Genomic DNA, 25,860 nt, shown 5'->3' on the forward strand with positions numbered 1-25,860 from the left:
TTTGTTCCTGAGAAAATTAGTTGTACCCTTTGAATGCTAGTGGAGAACTATGAGATCTATAGAAACAAGCTGCAGACAAAGAGAAGGTCCAGTGCCAGAGAATGAGTTTTGATAGCTAGCAAATCACAAAATAAAAACAGTCATTGTCCCAGAGAAAAAATGTGTGTTGGGCTCCAATCAAGGTTGTGTTTGCGGGGGTTTTGTTTGTTTTCTTTGTTTTCTAAATGGATAAAAGTTCTAATCATGCTGTGACTCACATGAATTATTCAACATGGCATTCCAGAAATCCAACACAACTCTATATAGATATAGACAAGTGGGTGATTCTGCATTCACTTGGTTTGCTAAGGCCCAAATCCTCACTTTATGCACTGTTGAAGTTAAGGATCGGGAACTAACATTGGAACTGATCAAGTTCTCTGCTTTTGTTGTGCATTTATGAGATGAAACCTGGCATAGCCTCACAGTGTGGGGGTTCCCGCCACCCGAATTATCTTGATTCTTGGGTTTAGAAAAACTTATCAATAGAGAACACCCAACAATCCTAAAAATTCTTCTAATACAAATTTTCCTTTTAAATTCTTTGGGGACTTTGACTGTAATTCCAGCTTCCTTTTTACTTCATATACTAGAATTAAGTTTAAAAAACTGCCGCTAATCAACCTCCTTACTGGCAATGTCAGTAGAGCAGACAAGGACTGAATGGCCCAGAGAGAATGAACTACACTTTATCACTTATGGATTGCTCCTTCATTGGTGGGGAAACTGGGGAGAGCTTACCATCCAACTCGCCATGCCTTTGGATTCTAGGATTATCAAAGGTGCCTTTTACCAGCACTACATTAAAAACTAAGCAAATACATAAAAAGCTAGAAAAGATTGTCTAAAAATGGGCAAGCAGACCTGGTGATGGCAACAATTGAGTTTTTGCATTGTCTGTATGATTGACATAGTTGAAACTTAAAAAAACCAACAGTAAATTTAAGCACTTTTAAAAAATTTGTATTGTATTTTACAAAGCAGGAAAAACAGTTATCCCAGAACATTGGCTGGGCACCTAAAGAGGGTTTTCTAAATATTAAAAAATACATGAAAATAAAGATTTATTGACATGAAAAGATTTTAAAAGAAAAAATCTGTTTGTGTTATAGAATAGAAATGATGATCAAAACTACACATGTAGGACAGATTTTGCCCTGCTCTGCAACAACGTTGGGTGGTCCTCCAGTGCAAAGCTGGTCTAAACCTGGTGACTCTGGCCCCTCAAGGATACTCTCTGCCCAAGGGAGTCCTCCAGTGGCATAAAAATGCAGTAACATCTCCTATCCCAGAACCCCTCCGTGTCATTGATGTAGGGGACATGACGAGCAGGAAATGGGCATGGCTGAGTGTAAATTAGAGTAGCCCCCAGTCTGCTCTAATTTATGTCTGGGACCAGACTTAAAGCCCCTTTACATTTCTGCCCTTCTCAGCTGTGTCAAGCACTCCTGGGCTGCAGGAAAGGGTATGGGCCCTGCTTTTTTCTGTGTTGTAGGCCAAAGGGGTCTGAATGGATTTAATCTATACAAATTGCTTCCTGTCCTCCAAAAGATAGCATGTTCATAGGTCATTTTTAGACCCCTTAAGAATAAATTACATTAGAAAGACTGATATAACTTTCATCCTGGTGATGTTGACAGCACTACTTTAATACCATCATGGTGCCAACACACAGAGGTAAGACTGTTTACTGGAGCCATTTCTTCCCAATTCACTGTGCATCTGCAGCCTTTGGTATGCTCTAAATTGGTTGCAGCTGATTTGGAAAGCAACAGGAGACAATTGTATAATCAAACATTCCTTTGCTGCATATGAGAGAAGTGCGGGGTTCAAAACTGGACAGAAACATTTCTGCTCTAGGTACCTAAAGAACTAGGGCCTGGCTTATTGGCATTGCAGGGAAAGGGTATAGCTCAGTTGTCAGGATCTAAACATAAAAGAGTAGAAGTGTAAGTAAGAGATGAGGAGGGGCTTCTTCTCACAGTGCTATAGTGCTTGGAACAGGCACCCCTCAGAACTGTCTGAGAAAGGAAGATAACCCCTAGCCAGTCTGCAATTTCCCCTCTCTTTGTGGAGTTTAGTGTTTATAAAGTGAATTACTTTCTCAACCTTTTTAAACCTTCCTCTTTCAGCCGCTGATGCCTGACCTTCATTACTACTACATAGTCGAGTTGTCATTCTATTGGTCCTTAATGTTTTCTCAGTTCACTGACATCAAAAGAAAGGTAAGAACAATCAGTGTAAAGACTTGTCAAGGGCTGTAAACACACACTTTCATTGACTCTTGGGGAGCATGCAGCCCTGTCGCTATGTACTGTGCTAGACATGTGTTATTTCAATTTGCAAGCACATCATTCTGTTCCTGGGCAGGGGGATGTGACATTTTCTGCACCTTGTTGAAGCAGACCACAGTAATCTAATATTCAGTAGCAAAGGGTGCAATGTCAATTGATAATCTGCTATTCTCACATCAGGGATTGTGTTGTCTCTTGAGGATCAGCAAACTAGTGTACTCACTTGACCTGATGTGATAAGAGCATCAGTGTCAGAGCTAGATAGATACTGCTGTGAATTTACTAGACCATCTGTGGTAAGATTCATGAGAACTTTGAGTTCATCTCCCTGTAATGACAAGATAAAGGCATATAAATGTATCTGATATTAAATTAAACTTACTACAGTATCAGTCTTTCCTTTACAGATGAAAACCTCAAGAAGCTTCAGATCTTTTGTATGTAGCTATATTGTGAAACAAAACCCAGTGCCTTTTATTTTCTGTGTAATGGGGAAAAAATGAAATTTTGACATTAGAAAACTGTATAGACTGTGAAATAAATCCATTCCCAATGTGTCCATCTTTAAGTCATCATCTGGGAACTTGCCTGTTATACAAAGCAGGTGGGCTTTTAACCAGAAACCTATAACCTTGCAGAACCACGTTGTCCGTGCTGGCTGTCCATATGAGAACGCTATCGAACAGTGCCAATGGCAGCCTGCTCCATTTTGTTTCCCCTTCTTCCTCCTTCAACAGGCAGCAAGAATTGCACAATGATAATCCATAACAAAACCAAAAAGAACAACAACAATAAAAACCCTGTGCTGTATTCTACAGTAATGGTCTAAAACACAATGTTAATGCTGTGCTTCGGATTATTGTAACGTGTTAAAGTTGCATAGGATAGAATTTATTTTTGTTACTTTTCTTTAAAAGAATAAGGAAATTACATTTAGAAAAACCGTTCAAAGAACTTTATTTAGGTTGCAAAGTCAGTCACTGAAAAGTAATGAAATGTCTGTATTAAGGTTGCCCATTCCCCTTTTGACACAGTCTTTAATTAAATGATCACGGCCTAACTCATAATTTTAAAAGAAAATTGTTTAATGGGGCAGTTAATCTCCCTGTTTAATGGGGCAGTTTATTCTAACAAGACCATATTTCTGGGAAACAAAGTGGAGAATAAAGAGTGTCCTCAAGAAAATGAATCCTCCCCCTGGAACCACAGTGTACTGCTGGGAATCCTGGTCTGTGTTTGTTTCAGCAAGGAAAATACTCGCTTTCCAGCATCTGCAAAGTTTCTCTCCAGAAGCAGGAGGCCCAAGGAAATGTCCGAGAATCTCAAATCTTTATTAGCTGATACAGTGTAAACAGAACAGTTGACACAGACATATCAGTCTATTTGCTCCGAGTGCCCAATCCACTTACAGTTGCTACATTTGCAATCAGTCACTGGCTTGAAATCAATACAACTTTACTCATCCCGCAACAGAGGTGTAGAGAAACGTGGCTCAGCAGAGGGGTCTCACAGTGGAGAAGAATTCAATCCAAATACGATCCGTGTAAGCAGCAGTAGCAGGCAGGACACAACCATTTGCAAATATGAAAACCAATACCAAATCTCTGCAGAAATGTGACAGTATCATTCAGGTTATTCCTGCAGACATGTGTCATTATATCTAAGCAGTCCCACTGCATGTATTTAGCCTTATGTTCTGCTCAGTTATATCTTTATTCCACCTTCTCTGTGCACCTCTGGAGGGCAGGAGTGTCATAATTGCAAAACTATGGAATGCTGACCTGGATGCATTTTTTAAAATGCCTGCTAACGTCTTTGATTATATAAAAAGTGGGAAAGTACTGAACAGTATCTAACAGTGTTAAAATGCAGCTCTCAAAAGGTCCGTTGTGATGTTCCAAAACTTTCCTAATTTGAAACCTCTTGGGGACCAATAAAGTGTCTATTTCTCCCATGACTCAGCCCTGGTCTACACTACGCGTTTAGGTCGAATTTAACAGCTTTAGATCGATTTAACCCTGCACCTGTCCACACGATGAAGCCATTTGTGTCGACTTAAAGGGCTCTTAAAATCTATTTCTGTACTCCTCCCCGACGAGGGGATTAGCGCTGAAATCGACATCGCCGGGTCGAATTTGGGGTACTGTGGACGCAATTCAACAGTATTGGCCTCCGGAAGCTATCCCAGAGTGCTCCATTGTGACCGCTGTGGACAGCACTTTCAACTCAGATGCACTAGCCAGGTACACAGCAAAAGCCCCGGGAACTTTTGAATTTCATTTCCTGTTTGGCAGTGTGGTGAACTCAGCAGCACAGGTGACCATGCAGTCCCAGAATCGCAAAAGAGTTCCAGCATGGACCGAACGGGAGGTACTGGATCAGATGAAAGTTTAGGAAGATAAATCCATGCTATCAGAACTCCGTTCCAAAAGACGAAATGCCAAAATATTTGAAAAAATCTCCAAGGGCATGATGAACAGAGTCTACACAGGACCCACAGCAGTGCCGTGTGAAAGGAGCTCAGGCAAGCCTAGCAAAAAAACAAAGAGGCAATCGGCCTCTCTGGGTCAGAGCCCCAGACATGCTGCTTCTATGACGAGCTGCATGCAATTCGAGGGGGGGCCCCTACCACTACCCCACCCCTGTCCTTGGACACCTGCAAGGGGGGAGTCTCATGAAACAGGGATGAGGATTTGGGGGACGAGGAAGATGGGGAGGAGGATGAGGATAGCGCACAGCAAGCAAGCGGAGAAACCATACTCCCTGACAGCCAGGAACTGTTTATCACCTTGGAGCCAATACCCACCCAACCCTCCCAAGGTGGGCTCACGGACCATGAAGCTGGAGAAGGCACCTCTGATGAGTGTACCTTTGTAAATATAATGTATGGTTTAAAAGCAAATTTGTTTAATGATTAATTTGCCCTGAAGACTTGGGATGCATTCGTGGCCAGTACAGCCCCTCCTTTTAAATGGCCAACCCAACAGGTGCTTGGTATGGGAAAGGAGAGCGCTGCTGTTTGAAACCATTCCCACTGAAAGACTGTGGCTTACCATGGCTGCCTGCAAGCTGAATTCTGTTGCCTGGCCCTGCGTGTGTGATCTCTCACACCAAACCGGCAGGCCCTCAATATAAGAGGCAAAATGCAACCTTGTACCAAAAGCACATGTGCTATGTAATGTTAACAGCTTGGTTTACCGTGAAAGAGTCTACCCATTGTTCTCTAAAATGTGTCTTTTTAAATACTACTCTCCCTTTTTTCCTCCCGCAACTGCAAATGTTTCAACGCTCCCCCTATCATCTCTGTCCCAGAGGCTAGTGCAGATAAAAAGGCGAAAAAAATGCACTCACGATGAAATGTTCTCTGAGTTCATGCAGTCCTCCCGCACTGAAAGAGCTCAGCAGAATGCTTGGAGGCAAACAATGTCAGAGTCCAGGAAAGCAGAAAATGAACGCGAGGACAGGAGGGACGAACGAGATGAGAGGTGGGGGGAGCAAGATGAGAGATGGCGGCAGTGTGATAAGAGGAGGCAGGATGCAATGCTGAGGCTACTGGAGGATCAAACTGATATGCTCCAGCATCTGGTGGAGCTGCAGGAAAGGTAACAGGAGTACAGACCGCCACTGCTGCCTCTGTGTAACTGCCCACCCTCCTCCCCAAGTTCCATAGCCTCCTCACCCAGACACCCAAGAACAATGGGCTGGAGGCTCCGGGCACCCAATCACTCTACCCCAGAGGACTGCCCAAGCAACAGAAGGCTGGCATTCAATAAGTTTTGAAGTGCAGTGTGACCTTGTCCTTCCCTCCTCCCCTCATCGACCACCCTACCCGGTGCTTCCCTCCTCCCCTACCCCTCCCGGGCTACCTTGGCAGTTATCTCCCTATTTGTGTGATGAATTAATAAAGAATGCATGATTTTGAAACAATAATGACTTTATTGCCTCTGCAAGCGGTGATCGAAGGGAAGAGGGCGGTTGGCTTACAGGGAAGTAGAGTGAACCAAGGGGGCGGGTTTTCATCAAGGAGAAACAAACAGAACTGTCACACTGTAGCCTGGCCAGTCATGAAACTGGTTTTCAAAGCTTCTCTGATGCACAGCGCACCCTGCTGTGCTCTTCTAATCGCCCCGGTGTCTGGCTGCGCGTAATCAGCGGCCAGGCGATTTGCCTCAACCTCCCACCCCGCCATAAACGGCTCCCCCTTACTCTCACAGATATTGTGGAGCACACAGAAAGCGGCAATAACAATTGGAATATTGGTTTCGCTGAGGTCTAACCGAGTCAGTAAACTACACCAGCGTGCTTTTAAACGTCCAAATGCACATTCTACCACCATTCTGCTTTTGCTCAGCCTGTAGTTGAACAGCTCCTTACTACTGTCCAGGGTGCCTGTGTATGGCTTCATGAGCCATGGCATTAAGAGGTAGGCTGGGTCCCCAAGGATAACTATAGACATTTCAATGTCCCCAACAGTTATTTTCTGGTCTGGGAAGTAAGTCCCTTGCTGCAGCTGTTCCAACAGACCAGAGTTCCTGAAGATGCGAGCGTCATGTACCTTTCCTGGCCATCCCACATTGATGTCGGTGAAACGTCCCTTGTGATCCACCAGTGCTTGCAGCACCATTGAAAAGTACCCCTTGTGGTTTATGTACTGGCTGCCAAGGTGGTCCGGTCCCAAGATAGGGATATGGGTTCTGTCTATTGCCCCACCACAGTTAGGGAATCCCATTGCAGCAAAGCCATCCACTATGACCTGCACATTTCCCAGAGTCACTACCTTTGATAGCATCAGCTCAGTGATTGCATTGGCTACTTGGATCACAGCAGCCCCCACAGTAGATTTACCCACTCCAAATTGATTCCCGACTGACTGGTAACTGTCTGGCGTTGCAAGCTTCCAGAGGGCTATTGCCACTCACTTCTCAACTGTGAGGAATGCTCTCATCTTGGTATTCTTGCGCTTCAGGGCAGGGGAAAGCAAGTCACAAAGTTCCATGAAAGTTTCGCAGCCACAGGGAATCATCCCAGACCTGCAACACTATGCGGTCCCACCAGTCTGTGCTTGTTTCCCAGGCCCAGAATCAGCGTTCCACGGCATGAACCTGCCCCATTACCACCAGGGCCCATGCTTTGAGAGAAGTCTGTGTCCATGTCTTCATCACTATCGTGATCGCACTGTCATTGCCTCCTTGCCTGCTTTTGCAGGCTCTGGTTCTGAACATACTGCAGGATAATGCGCGAGGTGTTTACAATGCTCACAACAGCAGTGGTGAGCTGAGCAGGCTCCACACTTGCCGTGGTCTGGCGTGAGCAGGAGAGCAGAGTTGCAGCGGAAGCGGTGGATGACGACGGATGCCATGAGAATAGATATTTATTCTGAACGACGAGAGGACCTGCGAGATGGATTCATGGTACCAGGAGAGCAGAGTTGCAGCAGAAGCGGTGGAGGATGACGGTTAGCACCGCGCACATTTCCCGAGGAAGAACACACGTTCCCGGAGCCCATGACAGACAACATAGAGAAATTCACTATCGAGACATGAGCAGGAGAGCAGAGTTGCAGCAGTGGATGACGACGGGATGCCACAAGAATAGATATTTATAAAGAACAACAAAAGGACCTGCGAGGTGGATTCATGGCACCAGGAGAGCAGAGTTGCAGCGGAAGCGGTGGTTGGATGTCGACGGTTAGCAGTCCTACTGCACCGTCTGCTGAAAGCAGTATGGCGTCTGCATGGAAAAAAGGCACGAAACGATTGTCTGCCTTTGCTTTCACGGAGGGAGGGGCGACTGACGACATGTATCCAAAACCACCTGTGACAATGTTTTTGCCCCATCAGGCATTGGGAGCTCAACCCAGAATTCCAATGGGCAGCGGAGACTGCGGGAACTGTGGGATAGCTACCCACAGTGCAACGCTCCGAAAGTCGACGCTAGCCAGGGTACTGTGGACGCACTCCGCCAACTTAATGCGCTTAGTGGAGACACACACAATTGACTGTATAAAATTGCTTTCTAAAAATCTACTTCTATAAATTCGACCTAATTTCGTAGTGTAGACATCCCCTCAGAGAGTTGTCACATTTGATCAGACAGATAGATATTTGCATACACAGATTGACTAGCTGAGTAACTAACCTCTCAATTACTGCTTGCTGGTTTGGATTCTGGGTCCGCAAACATGGCCCATTCCTGAAGTTCTTACTCTAGGCCAAAACCTGCCCATAGCACAAATGCCAGGTCTCTCCTGAGGGGTCAGGTTGAGATCTAGCCTCTCATGCTCCAGGATACAGAGACCTAGCGGAGCTGCTCCCCTCTGGGCACATCCATTCTCTGGCCCCACACTGTTGCATGGAAAGAGTCTCAGAGGGAGGCAGAATTTCCCCCCATGCAGCCTTCTTGCACCTGGAACTGCCTTATGAAGTGGAATGCTGTGAGTGGTTCTGCTTTCGGTTGGTTGTACAGTTTACCTCTATGGGTCCCATTCATTTGAAATCAACGAAAAAAGTTTCATTGACTTCAGTGGATTTTGCATCAGGCCCTATATACTTACTTGGGCAAAACTTCTATTGATGTCTGGAATGCAGGCTTTGGCACACAATTTACGAGGGTAAAATTGACTATTCTGTTTATTTAAGTTTGTGTGTGCTTGTGATATCTAACCTTTCTACCTGGCAGTGTAGGTGTGAATGGACTTTATGGACACATAAGCAGGCCAGGTTGCTGCCTTGCTGAACTTGCAATATACAGCAAAGGCCAGCCACAGTGAAGGACTGCAGCTCAGTGCTTTCACTCCCTCCCCCCCACTCTTTTCTGTTTGTCCTTTGGGGGTGGGACATTTAAACCTTGCCTATTTTCTGTGTCTGACTGAGTTTTGATCACCATGGCCTGCGCCCAGATCTTGAGCTGCTATTTTTGTCCCGTGTACGTGGCTTTCGTTACTAGCAACCCGTGAGTGATATTAAAGTATTGTGGTATGAACTTTGTGGCTTCTAATTGTATAGATTCAGGTCCAAATTTTGCTCTTAAGTTACACTTCCATTGGAGTCAATGAACTGGCATGAGCGTAGTTGAGAGCAAGATAACTTTATGAAAAAAGCCAAATGAACAAACAGTTCTTAAACAGATGCTGAAAACCAAAAACGGAGCTAATAGCATTTAAGCCCTGAGATCTACAAGGGAAATATCTTGCAACAGTTACAGCCTATACACCAACATCATGTTGATTTTCTGTTCCCAAATGATTACACGCTGAGCCTCGGACTCCACTAACTTGGTGTAAATCAGGTGTTAATCTGCTGAAGCCAACGGGAATCACACTGGAGTAAAAGTGGTGAGGGAGGGGTCAGGCCCATAGTGTGAGTTGTGATATATACACTGTTGATCCTCATATACAGAAGAAATACCATCAAGTGAGTATTGGTTAGTTGTGAGGTCACTACAATTTGAATATTCAATTATCAAAGACTACAGTGTCTAAAATCTTGTGAAATAGTTCGACCACTAAATCAAAAAGTCTCACTAAGAAACAAGCAAATGGGAAACATCCTATGCATTGCGAATTTGGTATTGCATTTTCTAAAGCTTTGTTGTGGGATTCTGTAACCTATAACTGCTGTTCATACTGTCACTTTTTGTGACTGCTACTTTTATAAGGGGTAGCTAATGAATATTAGAAGATAGAATCTACAAACAGCTCATCTGTGTCTTAACCTAGTACCCATTTAACTAAGCTGCTGTTTGGCTAGACGGAAGGTGAAGTTTGCCATCCAATACAGGACATTATTGGAGTACTTCATGGACAGATGGCAGATTTCCATTTCTCAGCCTGACAAATCTGTTGCTATTTTTTTAACAGTGAGAAAATGAATTCCTTATGTAAGTTCGGATCTCTTTCTAAGAAGTTTTGAATGCCACAGCAATGGTGTCATAGTCCAGAGTGATTAGAAATGACTTGGCAGTTATTTCTGCTGTCTGAGTCCCTGCTGGAATTCAGCTGCCCACTTTCATTTTGTCTGACCTCTTGCAATGACTGGTGGTAGAGCTCCTTATTTAAAGTGCAGGTGCTCAGTGCTGGCATCATTCCAACACTGGTCTTTCACTTTGTGCATCTTGAGAGAAATGCACTCACTATTTCCATCTCTATTTTATTCCTCCCATATAGGAAATTCATGACTTGAAAATGACTTTCCGGGGGATTGCTGATTTTCAAATACCTGTTTTGTCTTTATTTGTTTGTTACACATTCCATGAGATTATCTGTGTGTGACTGAAAAGAGGTGGACAAAAATCTAACTATTTTGCTCACTACATAGCATTCAGTTAAGGCAATGAAACAGGGTAGATTAACTTTTATAATTCCATAATAGCATGTTTGATCATAAGCTTCTACTGTGTTGCTGTAATAATTTTCTAACCTTAAGGTGTTTTCAGTTTACAAAGACTGCAGCTGAATTATGATTTTTACACATCTGTGCTGCTTCCCAGATTCCACCTGAAGGGCACAAACTGTAAGAGGAAAACCAGATCTGTTAAGAAACTTATGGCTGTCAGAGGGTATCAGTTTTGAATCAGTGAAGTTTATGTATATGTTTGTTGGTAGCATGGCAGACATGTATTTTGAGATAAATATTATTTATTAAGGTCAGTTTATGGGATTTTGTAAAATTGCTACTTCAGTCCATGCTTTCCTGGATCAACGAAACATTGTGCGAATTATACTTTAGTGATTAGAAATTTTATATGTTATCAGCTGGCTTAGCAGTGCCTAGATCCTCTCCATTCATTTTTAAAAAACCTAGCTGCTAATTACCCTGCATAGTATGTTATGTATATGGAAAGTTTATAACCATATTTCATTAGCAATCTGCTCCACAATGTCTATAGTTAGACCTTGGAACTCTTTCTGCATGCCCTGGTGAAAGGAGGAAGAATCACAGTGATGTGTTTAGTCTGAGAGAGAAAAAATGCAGGTTGTGCTGATCTTGTGGAGCTTGGGTGACCAGGATGGAACTGTTATGGTTGAAGCCTTGAAACTAGGTGAGATTCCTCCCCTCTCCCCCCCCACCCCCCCAAACCATCCTTAATATATAATATTAATGGAACAAGCTCAATAGAGGGTGGAATTTTCCAGAACACCCTGATGACAAAGGAGCAGAAGTCCTATTGACTTTCAGTGGTATGTGATCTCCCCAGTCACTTAGGCACTTCGGAAAATTCCAGCCATAATCCAGTGGGAAATATCCTCTGGCTCCGTCAATCTATTTTGTTTGCTTGTTTTAATTCACCACACTGTTGCTGTCCTATGTCTGAGACACCTCAAACATAACTTAAGAAGGCCTCTTTGGAAACCACATGGCCTTTTAAAGGAAAGAAACAGTCTGACATGATGAAATACAAAGTATTTGAATGAACTTTTGGGCAGGTCATGTGAAAAGTCTACTCAGTTTCACTATTGAATGCCACAATTTCACACAGTACAATTCACTTCCAGAGTGCCTCATTGAATATAAACGGTTTCTGTACATACACAATTTAAAAACTATCTTTTGGTTCTGTGTGTGTGGATGGTACAAGCTATGCAACAATAAATTTCAAATAAAATGAACTCCCCCAGTCACAACCTCCTCTCAGCCCCCACTCACCAATCAGGGAAGGGCTGGAATTCACAAGTGAGCTTTGCATGGGAATCCTAAAAATCCCTGGGCTTACATTCTGTCTGACCAACAGGGAAACAAATTCCAGATAGGAAGGTCCCTCCCTTGAGAACATCCTGCAAAAATATATTCTCTGTGATGTGTTGGATCAGTTCTACAAAGGACACAAACTATTTTGTTAGTTAAAATTTTTGAAGACGTTTAAAATCACAAACATAGAAGCAAATACAAGGCCAAATCCTGCGCTTAAAGATTCTGCATCCTCAGTGATCGGGCTTTTGTTTGTGTGTAAACGATGATAGCATTTGACCTATAGTGTAAGGGATCCAAAAAGCCCCATAGAATATGTATAATATAATCATTATCATCTCCTTTTTGCAATGTCAAAGGTGAGTAGAGCTAAGGTTATGAGCAGCTTCCATCCGCGTCTGTTTTGAGTTGCCATTTGAGTCTGCTGGGGATTGTCTGGGTGGTTTTATATACAGTGTTATACCATATACCACTTGTCCTTGAATGTCCATGGCCTCTTTGAACATGCACTCTTCCATAGAGAAGAATTTTAGGCAGTTGGTCTGGGGCATTCTAGCAACCTGGCCAAACCATTGTAATTGGTGCCATTTGATGTTTGTAGTTGTTTTTCATTGTTGCCCTCACAATGCCCTCCTCAAGAACAGCTTGGTCAACTCAACTATTCACATTCAATAGCTGATGAAAATATTCTTTCCACGTTTTAAGCTTTTGACTTTTATCTACTATATAGTTCCTCTGAGCATCACTTAGCTGACTTGTTACAGGTGTTAACTTTGATAGTAATCTAAGTCGCTGAAAAAGCCATCTTGAATTACTTTTTTGAAAGTGTTTTTCAAGCTCTTCACCTCTTAAGTCAGTTTTTCTTCACCTTGTGGACCATTCATTCTAGTTCCTTGTTGAGATGTCTGTATTTGTTATTCTGCTCAGTGCTATGTTCAGATTTCAGATGTTCTTGATATGCTTCCTTTTTTCTTCTTCTTAGATTGTCAATCTCTGATGCCATCCAGATTTTGCTTTTTGGATATGGGCTCATCCCTAAAATCTACTCTTGTTCTACTCTTTTGTCCTCTAGATCTAAGAGAGGGGCAAAGTGACCACTGATGGTATTCTGAATGTTCCCCATAGTGTCTGTATTTTGCATAGGGTGAGTGGATTTCCTGCTACCAGATTCTGTTGGCAGATCAAACATTGGCTTGGCCAACACTGTGGTACCTTAATTGGGAATGGGGATCCGACCCTGCCACAAACCCAAAGTCCCATTCCAACCGTCTTGTGGTCCTTCTTATATACTATGAAAAGAGAATAAAACAGATAAAACTTTTAAAAGAGACAGTGAATTACATGAAGGAAGTAGTCCACTGGACAGCTGATCCATAAGTAGATAATAAATAAAGAATCCTATTGCTCATGAATCTTAAAGCCTCTGACACACAATACAAATGGTCAAGAACTCCTTAAAGACTTCCAAAAAGAGACTGAAAAACCTAGTATTTGTACAAGCATGGATGCGGCAGCGACAAAAGCAGAGAAGATTTGCTGCTTGGCTTACCCCTGCATTTGGATTGAGTCTGTACTAACCTGATTGCCATTGGCAGTAAAATCAAAAGGCAGTTCTGTACCACAGGTAACGGCAACATGTAAGGAAACAAGGCCCGATATGTCAGTGTGGAAACCTCAGAGACCACATTATTTTCCTAGCCATGCTTTTTCTAATATTTGGGGGAAAGGTAAAAGCGTCACCATTTTGATTATAGAAGGCTTAAATTTTCAGCTGGATGGCCATAAATATCTGGACTGGTATTGAATGTGAGAAAGACAGACCATTTTTCTCTATTTTGATCATTAAGACCCTTGAAATGTGAAGCAACATTTAATCCTGCTTTTCTTACTTTGTGTTCTATTTGTCTTAAGAAATTGAAATTAAGGCAGTTTTTTGAGATGACTGCAAAATATATTTCACTGTGCTCCAATCAGCAGCCTTAATGTCAGGGACCATGTTTGGAAAAAAATCCATAAATAATTCAAGCTTGTATCTCTTCCTCCCAAAACAATTATCAAACTACAACAGAAACGACTGGTTTTAGCATTATTTTTTAGCCTCATGGTGGACTTACTAGTGATATCCAGTTCTAGATGGTGTGACACCCAGAGCACTTGTTAATGTTTTCCAGTAAAGTGGAGAGTGGGGAGTGGTATCTTCTCATTGTTAATACTAGGGAGATTTCTCAAGCAAGAATGTGCAGCAGATTTTTTAGATCATTCTGTACATGCTACTTGTACTGTAAGGTACAAACAAAATTCATACGCCCAAAGGGACAATGTTTTGTCATATTTTACTCTTCACTTTCCTTGCAAATAATTGTGGAATGAAGTCATAGTAATGCCTGGAATCTACACAAAGCAAATGGTAGCACTGATGTCACTGCTTCCATATGAGCCAACATCATGATGTTTTTTCAGAGCAGGTGATGAGAATCAGGCTCCTTGGGTTCTGTTTTCTGCTCTGTTATATGGGCCAGATTCTCCCCTCTGCTCCGTCTCTGGTCATTTATACCTGTGCAAAGTGAGTGTAAAATCACTTTGCGCAGCTATAAATGATGGCACAAGGTGCCAGGCAATGGAGAATTAGGGTTTGTTGTTTGGAAAAGGAAATAAAATATTTATAATTTTATAAAGAAAAAGGGAGAACTTTCCAAGCAGAGGAGGTGAGGTGGTTTATCCCAATATATTAATCTGTGGACTCCTTTGCAACTCACGTTCTCTTCCTTTTTCTCAATCCAGAGGTTGAGCAATTGAGAATGGGAGGGGCACTGGTAGAACCTATCCATATCACAACCAGGCATATACTATTGGCCTGAACTGGAAGCTGCTGTATTTGTTGAGGAGGCTAAATACAGGCCTCCTGGAGCAGAGGATTTATCAAATCGGGATCCAGGTCCCTGAGAGATCCATGGAGACTTGAGGGATGACAGGATCTGAAAAGTGCCTGCATTCTCACTGACACTGGTGTTAGCATGTGTAAGCCTGTGGGCTGTCTCACCGGCCCGTGCACCAAAAAATCTCTCCCACCGCACAATTCCAGTTCTCTTCGTCAGGGTGTTGCTTTTATTTTCTCAAAATAAAACTTATTTAACACAAGTTCAACATCTCAGTCAAGTCCTTTTGCCCTGATCTGGGGTCTTCTGCAGGAGCCTATCTACTCCCCGCAGCTTTTGCACTCCTTAGGCCATCTGCCTAGGAGTCAAGGTGAGCCTTTCCTCTAACCTGCTCCTTGCCAGATTACACTCCACTAGCCATCTACCTGGGAGTCACAGAACTGAGTTCTGTCCCCTGATCTCAGGCCTCCTGTAGAAGCCTTCCTTCTTCCTGCAGTTCTCACCAGCAGCTGAGATACTTGCTGGCTCTGAAGAAGACTAGTGGATCTTCAAGCTGTCACCTGATCCTTAGCATCACAGCATCAGCTGATTCCTTTAAAGAGCTACCTCACCCTGTGACAGCATGTGGGATGGGAGAGAAGAAACAGTTTCTTAAAAATATTAGAAATGGGATCCTCGGTGCTAAGAGATCTGAGGGTCTGTATCATGGAGCAGTCTATGAGAGGCCTTTAATACAATATAAACATGTGTTTGTGTTTCTGTATCTACTGAAGGTGCACTCAAAGTAAAGCTTGTAACAGTGTCTGAGCTCTTGTACATGAGTGATTTTGGGCTGCATTATTTTGCATGTTGTAAGCTGGCTAGGGCATAAGAGAAATGGTGTAATTTGAGTGGTATGCACATATGCCTTTTATAAGTAATTTTGGCTGTAAAAGCTTTACTTCATTAGATTTATTCACTGTGAACTGTGAAATGGAAATGCTACATAACTCTTAATAATCTATTTATATTTGCTCTACCTACAATAACGGTTTTGTTTAATTTAAATTAAATGCATAATTATGTGTATTTAATGTGCACCAAGTTAAAAGAATTATGCAAGGTTTTTGAGTATTGTAACCTCTAATCCTGAGCTTAAACTTTAAAAATCACCCATCCATTTGTGTAAAGATGCTGAATCTGGTGCACAATATCTCACTGTTTTTTTTCTTCTTCTTGCCATTCTAGGATTTCAGCATCATGTTTACGCATCACATTGTAACAGTCATTTTGATATCCTTTTCATATGTAACCAATTTGACACGAGTGGGAGCCCTGACCTTGTGTCTTCATGATTCAGCTGACATTTTGCTGGAGGTGAGATTGTTCATGTGCCATCAGGATCTATCCTGTACAAAAAGTCAATCAACCCTACTAATTGTACTGGGTATGCTGTGTTCTGTTAGCTACCAGACAGAAGGATACAATCCTACCTGTGTTGCCTGCACAAAAAAAGTATTTTCCTAAGACAGAGGCTATTCTAAATTAAAACAATGATTATCATTAGCATACCTCTTTCATAAAATAGTATCATATTTTTTTCTTGCCAGAAGTGTAATGTACCTTTTAAACAAATAACACACTCTATGTTTTTTGTGCCTTAAAGCTGGCTTATCTATCCACTGGGAGAGGAAGAGGAATTCCCAGAAGAGGAATCCTGATGTGGTGTAGAGCTGTTTTAGCAGATCCTATGCCTCCCCTTCCATCCAGCCATCAGTATTAAGGGTGCGGTCAGGGAAAACAACGCATGTTGAGAGTTCCCTCATGGCCAGCTAATCTCCAGCTGCTGTAATGGTTCCTTAGGCTATGTCTACACAGCAATGTAAGCCTAGGGTTGGTGGGACTCGAGTCAGTTGGCCCGTGTCAGGAAACTCTTGGCTTGAGCATCTACATTGCTTTTTAACCCTAGGTCAAGGATTTTCTGACCTGTGCTCGAACCTGGGATTCTGGCATCCACACTGCAGTGCACAAACCCAAGTCAAAGTAAACTTACCCCGGAGTGCCTAGCGCTTCTCCCTCCACCCACCCCAGCGTTGACACTCGGGACCTAGGAATATATTGCACTGTGGGAAAACTCTACTACCTACCCTGTTTCCTAACTGTGGCGATGGTATTGATGGGACTCAGGAGCCCATAAGGAGCACATGAGTACATACAGCATAATTAGCTGCTTTAGTGGCTATCTCAGTAGACTGGCTGCAGTTTGAGAAGGCTTTATACTGAACTGCCATCTCATCTGAGAATTGGGCTCTCCAGCTCTAGGCTGAGTCACAGTGACAGGAAAATGCCATGTGCACCTGCTCTGAAGGTAATTAGGACATCAGTCTCCAGGGCTGTCAGACTACTAAAATGGAACTTTGCGATTCTTAATTTTTAAACTGGGATGTTCAATGCCGGTGGTTTTGGTTGGTTGGTTTTTTATTTATTTTTGTCTGTTTTGTTTTGAAGTTTGACATAAAACATAGGTTTCAGAGGAAACACACACACACACACACACACACACACACACACCAGCCTGTTCCTCCCCGCTGTGGCAGAGTGAAGTGCATTCCCAGGGCTTGGGATGCAGTGTGCTCCAGCATCCCCTGGGGATACCTTATCTCTGCCCCCACTGCACCCCAGGAGGCAGGGATAAGGGGTCCCTGGGAGGCTGTGGGAAAGTTTTGGGGCTAGCTTCCACTCACTGCCCTCACAGTGCACGCTGCCCGGGCACCCCAGCACACGCAGCCCCAGGGAGGGCAGGGGGGCCCGGGAGCAAGTGCCACCCTGCAGGGAGGGGAAGTGGCCAAGCCCTCGGCACAGCAAGGCTAGGGGAGGGATGACTCCCAACTGTCAGCTTTGCTCCCTGTTCTGGACTAGCTCTGCACAGCACTGAGGAGGAGCCAGAGCAGGAAGTGGGAGTGTACTCAGCCAGGAAACAATGGCGCTTCTGGCTGCCTGCAGTGCTGCTCCTCTGCTGCCAGGAACTCTGGGATGCATCTGGAGTCAAGCCAGGGCTGAATGTACACAGGAAAGTAATAGGGCTTGGACCCTAGGTCCCAGCTTAGCATGGGCTCGAACCCTCTAGACCTGCAGGGTCCTGGCGCTTTGTGTCTGAGCCCTAGGTTAGCACATTTGCGGTGTGGATGAAAGGGGGGGTTGACTTGAGCCCCGACTCAGACCCAGACTTAAATTGCTGTGTAGACATACCCTTAGAGCTGTGGGCAACTACTGTAAACGTTGGCTCTCAGGCTGCTCTAATTTATGCCAGGATTTGGACCTGCATCAGTATGCACTGTGGATGGGAAGATCACAAAAGAGGTTTAAAGCCACCTTTGAACCCACACTCATGAGGTGCCTTTGTTGCAGGTCAGGATCAAAGCCTTAGCATTTATTTATCTAAAATGATATTTTATAACATGATAATTGCAACTGCTTTTATAAAACAAGACTGTCTTGATCTCCACACTGTAAACCAGATTCTCCACTGCCTTACACCTTGTGAAGTTATGTATACCTGTGTAAGGTGAGTACAAAGTGGGTCTAAACTGCTGGTTTTGGTTTGGTAGTGTTGTAAATTTATTTTGTATCAGTGTACGAACTACACAAGGTGAAAGGCAGTGGAGAATCCAGCCTTGTAATTTAGAAATGTTTATGAGTCTACATCCATGTAGCCATGAATTCACAGCACTGACTCCACTTCTCTTACCCTTAGCACAAAAAGCCACTTTTGAAAGGGCTTGTTTGTTTCAGAGCCACCAAGGCCCTGGGCACCATACAATCTTTTGGAGATCACCCAAATACTTGAAAGGTAGATTTAAAAAACATCTATATGCTATACTGTTCGACTGATAAAAACTATAACCTAAAGCAGTGTTTTCCAAACTTGGGACGCCGCTTGTGTAGGGAAAGCCCCTGGCGTGCCGAGCCGGTTTGTTTACCTGCCACATCCGCAGGTCCGGCCAATCACGGCTCCCACTGGCCGCGGTTCGCCGCTCCAGGCCAATGGGAGCTGCTGGAAGCGGCACAGGCCAAGGGACGTACTGGCCGCTGCTTCCAGGAGCTCCCATTGACCTGGAGCGGCAAACAGCGGCCAGTGGGAGCCGCGATCGGCCGGATCTGCGGACATGACAGGTAAAGAAACTGGCTCAGCCTGCCAGGGGCTTTCCCTATGCAAGCAGCGTCCCAAGTTTGGGAAACACTGACCTAAAGGGAAACAAATTTTTTTTTTTTTGCTTGATTGTACAGTCCAGTCTCTACTAATCTTTCTAAGACAATTAAATAGAAATTGCTGATATCCTGGCATGACAGACACAAGAAGTTCAGCAAAAATGTTGGGGTTTGTTTGTTTGTTTTATTTGAACCACTATTATTTAACGAAAATAATAAATAAAAGCCAACCTAAAATATGAGGGAAGAGAACCATGCTTAACACCAGAAAAGCATTTGTCGCACGTGTCAGTATGACTGAGTTGGTAGCATTCTTTCTTCTAGACCTGAAGGTCATTATTCCAATTCCTTACCAGTGAACTTGAACTGATAATGGCTGCTGACTACAAAACAGTACTAAGGGAAGGGCTGTTCAGGGGAAAACAAATCTCACCAGAGGAAAAGTTGGGTCAGCAAAGCATTTGCTATTTTCACCTCTGATATTATGTAGAAATGAAAAGCAGTTTCCACAGGCTGTTTTGCCACAACATTTTATTTTGGCTGCAAAAAATGCTGGCTTCCTGTGAGGGACAAATTCATAATGGTGTATGCCCAAAAGAAAAATTTGTCTGAGGGTGGAAGAGTTTTTGACACTTTCACTGCAAAATGCTGTTCACATTGGTAGACATGTGGACATTTCAGGCCAGATTTTCAAAGGTACTTAGTCATCTAGTGGGATGTTCAGAAGTGCCTGAACACATTAGGTGCCTAACTTGATTTCATTAGGAGTTAGGCATCTAACTTGCCAATGGAAGGTAGGTTGCCTAACCTGCTTAAGTGCTTTTGAAAATCCTATTAGGCATCTATCTACATTTTAAGTACCTAAATACCTTTGAATATATGCCCTTGCTTTGCTCAAATTCATGACTACTATACCATGAAACTTTCAGTTTTGGTACATATTTCAAATTTGTTAGTTTTATACTGCTCTAGCATAGATGGTGTCATCCTTTAGGTGACATGTTAAACTGTACCCTTTTCTGTCAAATTCTGGTTACCCTGTAAGAGGAAGTACGGTTCCCATGACACCTTTCAAAGAGAATAGGGGATACACTCTGTGTCCTGGCCAAACAATTCCTTCTCCATTATGATATCCAAGGGCTGGGTGAGAATTACTGCTGAGTGAAGGGTCTAATGTGTCTCGTGCCTATATATCAACTACACTGATGGTATATAATTTTGGATCGTAAAAAGCTCTGTGATAACTCGTAATTATATTTTGAACTTCTAAAGCAAGGGCCCCAGGAGTTCTATGACTCAGAGAGGCCACAGAACTGTGCTATGGAATTGTCACTCTGGCCACTGAATTGTGCTGCAGAATCCAAGTCTAAAACAATAGCTCTGAGAAGTGTGAACTGCCCCATTCAGCTCAATGGGCTGTTAGGTCTGAAGACTAAAGATGACAGTTTAAATATCAGAATATTAACTGCCAATCATTTTAGCAGAAACATCTAGCAAATGTCTTTATCTGAGGATCCCAAATTGTCTCTCACCTCACCACAGAGCCAAAATCCCCAACTAACATGTACTCACCTACCAGAACCTCCAGCTTGTCCCCTGACACCCTCAACAGTTATATGTTGTCAATGCAAATCCTTTGGCATATGAAAGACCAGAGAGGTTGGGTAGTATAAATAAATTGAATTAAATATCAGAATAAATCAGGAAAGGGCCACTGCACAGCTTCTATTATTTATTTTCAGATTTAATTCATTTTAAAACTGTTTTTGTTTTGTTTTTTTAATTGAAAAGAAGCTTCCACAGAATTTCTGGGCTGCTGCACCAGAATTGGACAGAGGATTTAGGTCCTGCTTGCCACATAGTTCATGGGGCCCTGTCTGTAAGAACTTCTTAATAACAACCCTTACACTTCTTTCATCTGAGAATCATTAAGTGCTTTACAAACATCAAAGACTGATTTTAAAAATCTGTCCTCCTGTATGGCATGTTCACTAGCACAGGTGAAGGTAGGTAGAGAGCTTGCTACCTGATTGATAGGAACTCTAAGTTAGGTAGATGTCTGTAACTCCTCATTTACACTCATAAAATTGTACCTCTAAAAGAGAGCCAGGGTTTTTAAAAATCTCACCACAGACTTGGGAGAGAGGTTATATATGAAACTCAATCATCACTAGGGTAGAAACTAGCAGCTGTTTTTCAATTTTAGGACAGCAAGTGAAGAAGAAACTTTATACACTCTATTGAAGCTGCAGGAGGAATTTAAGAGAGTATAATTACCTGAATTGTGCCTACTCTTACGGAAAGTGTCATGGGATTGTTAATGACCACAAGTGCCCAGGGCCTTAGTTTTAAGTGACTGACTTCCAAAAACAAGTGCCTCCAGCAGCATATATCATTTCCACACTTTGTTTTGCTCATTACTGACTCAAATGGAGAAATTCCATCTAACAAATCACCCTCACAACTTTCTGCAGACTGTTCATCCAAGCACTGACTCAGCTCATCCCTTCTTAGTTTGAAATCTGGCATGATCTCAGCACAAAGGGGTACAGCAATATAAATACAAAAGCACATGAAACCAAATTCTATACTAGTCTGCCTGGGAGATATGGCCTTCCTTCCTAGTTGGACTTTCAGTCTAAAAATCATTGAATTGTAAATATAACTCTACTTTATATGCTGATATCTAAAGTGGTAACATTCCTTTATCTGAAGATCAGCCAGAAAATATTACTTTGAATAGCAGATGTGAATGAATTTGTAGGTATCTTTAGGTAGCATCAACGCCTTATTTTAGTCTACGCTGGTGGACTATCAGTATCCCTTCAGTTTCCTAGTTTTTCTGCAAGCCAGCAAATCACCTTTAAATTATAAATACAAATGGAAAAACCACTGAAGTTATGCAAGCGCCAGATTATTCAGGATCGCCTCAGAATTTGAACTCTGGTGTTTGTTTAATGTGACTGTTTCACACTTTTCAGGTTCAGTGTCATGATGCTAACAAGGTCATATGTAATGCAGCAGTGCTGCCTTTCTCACCCTTTCAAGAAATGATCTGAATTTATTTCTGCATTCTGTGCAGGGTTTTAAGTCAGAACATGTGGTAGTTTTTCTCACTATTATTGCTATGTTAATAAGCCTAAGCCTTATGCCTCTTTAGACGTGTAGGAGTCTAATGCAATACCCATAGAAGCCAATGAAAAGTCTCCTACTAATTAAAGTGGGCATGGAATCAGGTTCTTGATGCACTATTATTTATCGTTTATTGAGGGGGGTAGTGCAAAGTGTAGACAAAGAGATTGTCCCTTTCTCAAGAAGTATGCGTTCTAAAATAGGCCGTTTTGTTCAGCTACATGAACAATCTCAAAACAATGTGGGTATCTTTATATATATTTATGCACGCACTTCTTTCTTTTTGTGTTGATGAGCTTCAAGGAAGAAAAGTATTTTAAAGAGGGGTTTGAATGAAGAAGTGGTTGCTTGGTACACAGGAAAAAGGAGGGAGTTCCAAGCTTAAGAGCCAGCATAAAAGAATGAACAAAGATGAATAGGAGAAGCATGCCAAAGGGATGTGTAGAAGAGCAAGTTGCAAGAAGCAAAAGCAGCAGGAAAGAAGTAGGAGGAAATGAGAGCTGGGATTAAGGCAGTGATGGTGGAGTACAGGGCCTTGATATGGAGAACAAGAAGCTTGTCTCTGATGCAGAGGACAAAAGGAAGCCAGTGAGGGGATTTGAGGTGGGGAAGGACATGGTTTGAGTATTGGACAAGGATGATTGCTTTTAGAAGCAGTGCTTTGTATGGATTGCAGGGGAGCGCAGATTGATGCAGGAGACCCCAGAAGATGGGAAGAAGAGCAGCAATCAAGTGTTGGTGCAGGAGCAATCAGAAGTGCAGTGATATCTAAACGAATACAGTCATCAAAGCTGAGTGTGAGGAACGGATGGAACAGGAAGGCGTGATAGGCCAAGTCAAAAACAGCAGAGAGTTCAAGGTGGAGAAGTACAGAGAAGAGGTCCTTATGCATGGCCAGGAGGAGGTTCTGAGTACCTTCAGAGCAGTCTCTGGGTAGTGGAGAGGGCTGGGGATTCAAGAGAGAGTTAGAAATGAAGACATTGAGGCAATGTTTATAGACAGTAGGCCCCAGGAGGTTGGAGACCACAGGGGAGGAGGGAGATGGGCATTAGCTGAAGAAGAAAGTGCAGTCAGGGGGCAGTGGGCTGTTTCATTGGGCTGGGAAAACAGTAATGTACTTGAAAGCTGAGCGAAAGGAGTAGAGGGAGATGCCTGAGGACATTTCTAATCCCTTGATTACAAATGATACCTGAGAGTCTGAAACTGGAATGATGCGGAAGAAACAGTTGAGTGGGAATGGGTAGAGGTGAGAGGCAACTCTTGCTGGATTTTCTTATTGAAGAAATTGACCAACTCCAGGGCAGAGAGGAAGCAAGGTACAATGTGAATCTTGATGTATTTGGCTCCTTTGCATTTTAATTGCTCATCGCAGCTCATGCACAGTGTAAGACTTTTGCAGTTGTTATCATAACTGGAGTAAACACTCTTCATCCCTCTCTTTTGCAGGCTGCCAAAATGGCAAACTATTGCAAGTGTCAAAAACTGAGTGACCTCCTGTTCCTTATGTTTGCCATTGTCTTCATCATCAGTAGGCTTGGCATATATCCTTTGTGGTGAGTAAGCATGCCTCCTTCCTCAGGTACTTGGCCTTAGACTAGTTTGGAAATAAATACATTACAGTAGAGTGCCAGCTGTGTGTACTGGCCTGTATCTCACAAGCATTAAAGAAAAGTTTGAGAGATAACTAGATGCCCTTACTAGAGAAGATCCTAGCTGGTTACTGCTATAGAGTACCATGGCGGTCAACAGTCATTAAATAGTAAAAGTTAGGGGGCAGGGTCTGAGCTGGTTTTAAAACAGAAATGGGCTGGGCACAAGACGGCCACAGGTAAGTGTGCAGCTGCCTTTGTAGGGTAGGGGGCCAAGAATTAGGTGCTGAAAGCAGAGACCAATAGGTGAGGTTGGAGCTAGTTGGCTTTCAGCACATGCTTTACCACTTTCATTGTCTTAGGAAAAACACAGAAAACAAGTGAAGTAGGAGTCTGGCCTGATGGCAGTGCTGCTGCCATGCAGGATTGTAATGCCCCGTGCCTCTCTTTTTTCCTAAAGCAGCTGGGAAGCAGTATATATGCTGTGGAAGCAATATATGTGCTCTGGGGAGGGCGGAATCTTTTCACTTCTCAATAGCAAACCCTCTGTCTAATGAGGAAGTAGCACTGCTGTGTTCCAAGGGAGAGTCCTTTCCAACTTTCTTTAAAGCTGCAGTATGAAATACTGTCTCTCACTCGTGCGCGTGAAAGGAGCAGCCCCATTATAAAGTGAGCATCCTGCTCTTGAGAAGAGTTGGTGAGACAGTTCCAACACCACCTCACTGTGTTCATGACCCCACACTCATAATCAGTGTTCCAGAAACAAAACTAATCCTGTCAGGCAGGATAGTTTGGGGATGTAGTGGAATAACAGTTTTGTCCATTGTGTTTGGAGAGCACAGTTAATGCCTGGATGCTATGGTAAGCAGAAATTCTTAGTGATCCTGCAGAGAGAAACAGCCGCAAAAAGCTCATTACTTAATCACACATGTGGTTGACTTACACAGATACCAACTCCTCACCTCACCCCAGATCCTTTCCCAATCCAGTAAAATGAGATCTCTTTGGGGGCTTGTTAATATGAAGCCTGGATAAAGTCAAGTTACCTTTTGGGAGTCATCTCATCAGCTGTGAAATGCAAAAGACTCCCCTAGTGCTCAGAGAGTCCAGAGGTGCTGTGCTGACGACTGCGCTCTGAGCCAGAGAATCCCCATGAATTCAATAACCCCAGAGATTTAAAAAACAAACCCGACAGAAACCCAAACTCTGTGTTAAAGCCTTCAGTACATTTTTGAGGGTGGGATGGACTTATTTTTTAAAATGACCTTTTTCACCTTCTGCCACCAAAGGGTTCTTAGTCACACATTAAGCATCAGTAGCTGGAGTACACAGATTTCTCCCACCTGTGTGCTACGAGATGTACATCAGAGCCAGCATTTTCCATATGGTGGCATCCTCCCATGTCTCTGTTTAAATTGGGGAAACAGTGAGAGCCAAATTCCGCCAAAAGAGATACACCACAGACGACTGTGGCTATGGGGATCTGTCCATGGTAAGGTTCAGTTTGAACACAGGTTAGGTCTCTGTACTGCTCCAAATGGAAATCAAGTGCATTTTCCTCTGTGTGATTTCCTGCTTTGCCTGTAATGTTCTTAAAGGAATAACAGATTTACACTCCTTGAGTAGATAGCTGTCTAGTTTGTTTAGCCATCGCTCTAGCTCTTTAATAACACTTTAAACCCGCTCTATGGTATTTGAAAAGCCAAGGGGAGAATGCCAGCTTTAGATGTCTGTCTGTTATGCTTTTCAAACACCAACATTTACCAGAGCACTGCTATGTGCTTGCTTTGAGTGAGATCAAGATTGATCTCACCCAAAGCTCTTTTCCAAGTATTCACTAAAGTCCACAAATTCAGGGGAGTTCATTAGTTTTCTCTCAACTGAAAGTAGCTACTCAGAGTATTTTTTTCTCAAGGCATGTGAAAATAAGAAGGGTGCAATTCTGCTTCTCCTTTACCTTCCTGCAATCCCACTCAAGTCAAGTGTTTGGGAGTGCAGGAGTTAGCCTGAAGTGTTTACAATCTGGGTTGAAGATCAGGAAATGAAACCTCACACA

The 25,860-nt window shown here is 43.0% G+C and overlaps 1 protein-coding gene across 2 annotated transcripts in view; it reads left to right on the plus strand.

Annotated features, from left to right (window-relative positions):
- Positions 1-25,860, plus strand: part of CERS6 (ceramide synthase 6) — a 208,959-nt gene that overhangs the window by 158,168 nt on the left and 24,931 nt on the right. For both annotated transcript variants that reach the window (XM_005290402.5, XM_005290403.4), the window contains exons 6-8: positions 2,172-2,264; positions 16,123-16,251; positions 23,662-23,768. In XM_005290402.5, the coding sequence (XP_005290459.1) occupies positions 2,172-2,264; positions 16,123-16,251; positions 23,662-23,768 (329 nt within the window). The remainder of the gene's footprint in view (positions 1-2,171; positions 2,265-16,122; positions 16,252-23,661; positions 23,769-25,860) is intronic.

Source organism: Chrysemys picta, chromosome 11 (assembly GCF_011386835.1).
Source record: "Chrysemys picta bellii isolate R12L10 chromosome 11, ASM1138683v2, whole genome shotgun sequence".
NCBI classification, from domain to species: domain Eukaryota; kingdom Metazoa; phylum Chordata; order Testudines; family Emydidae; genus Chrysemys; species Chrysemys picta.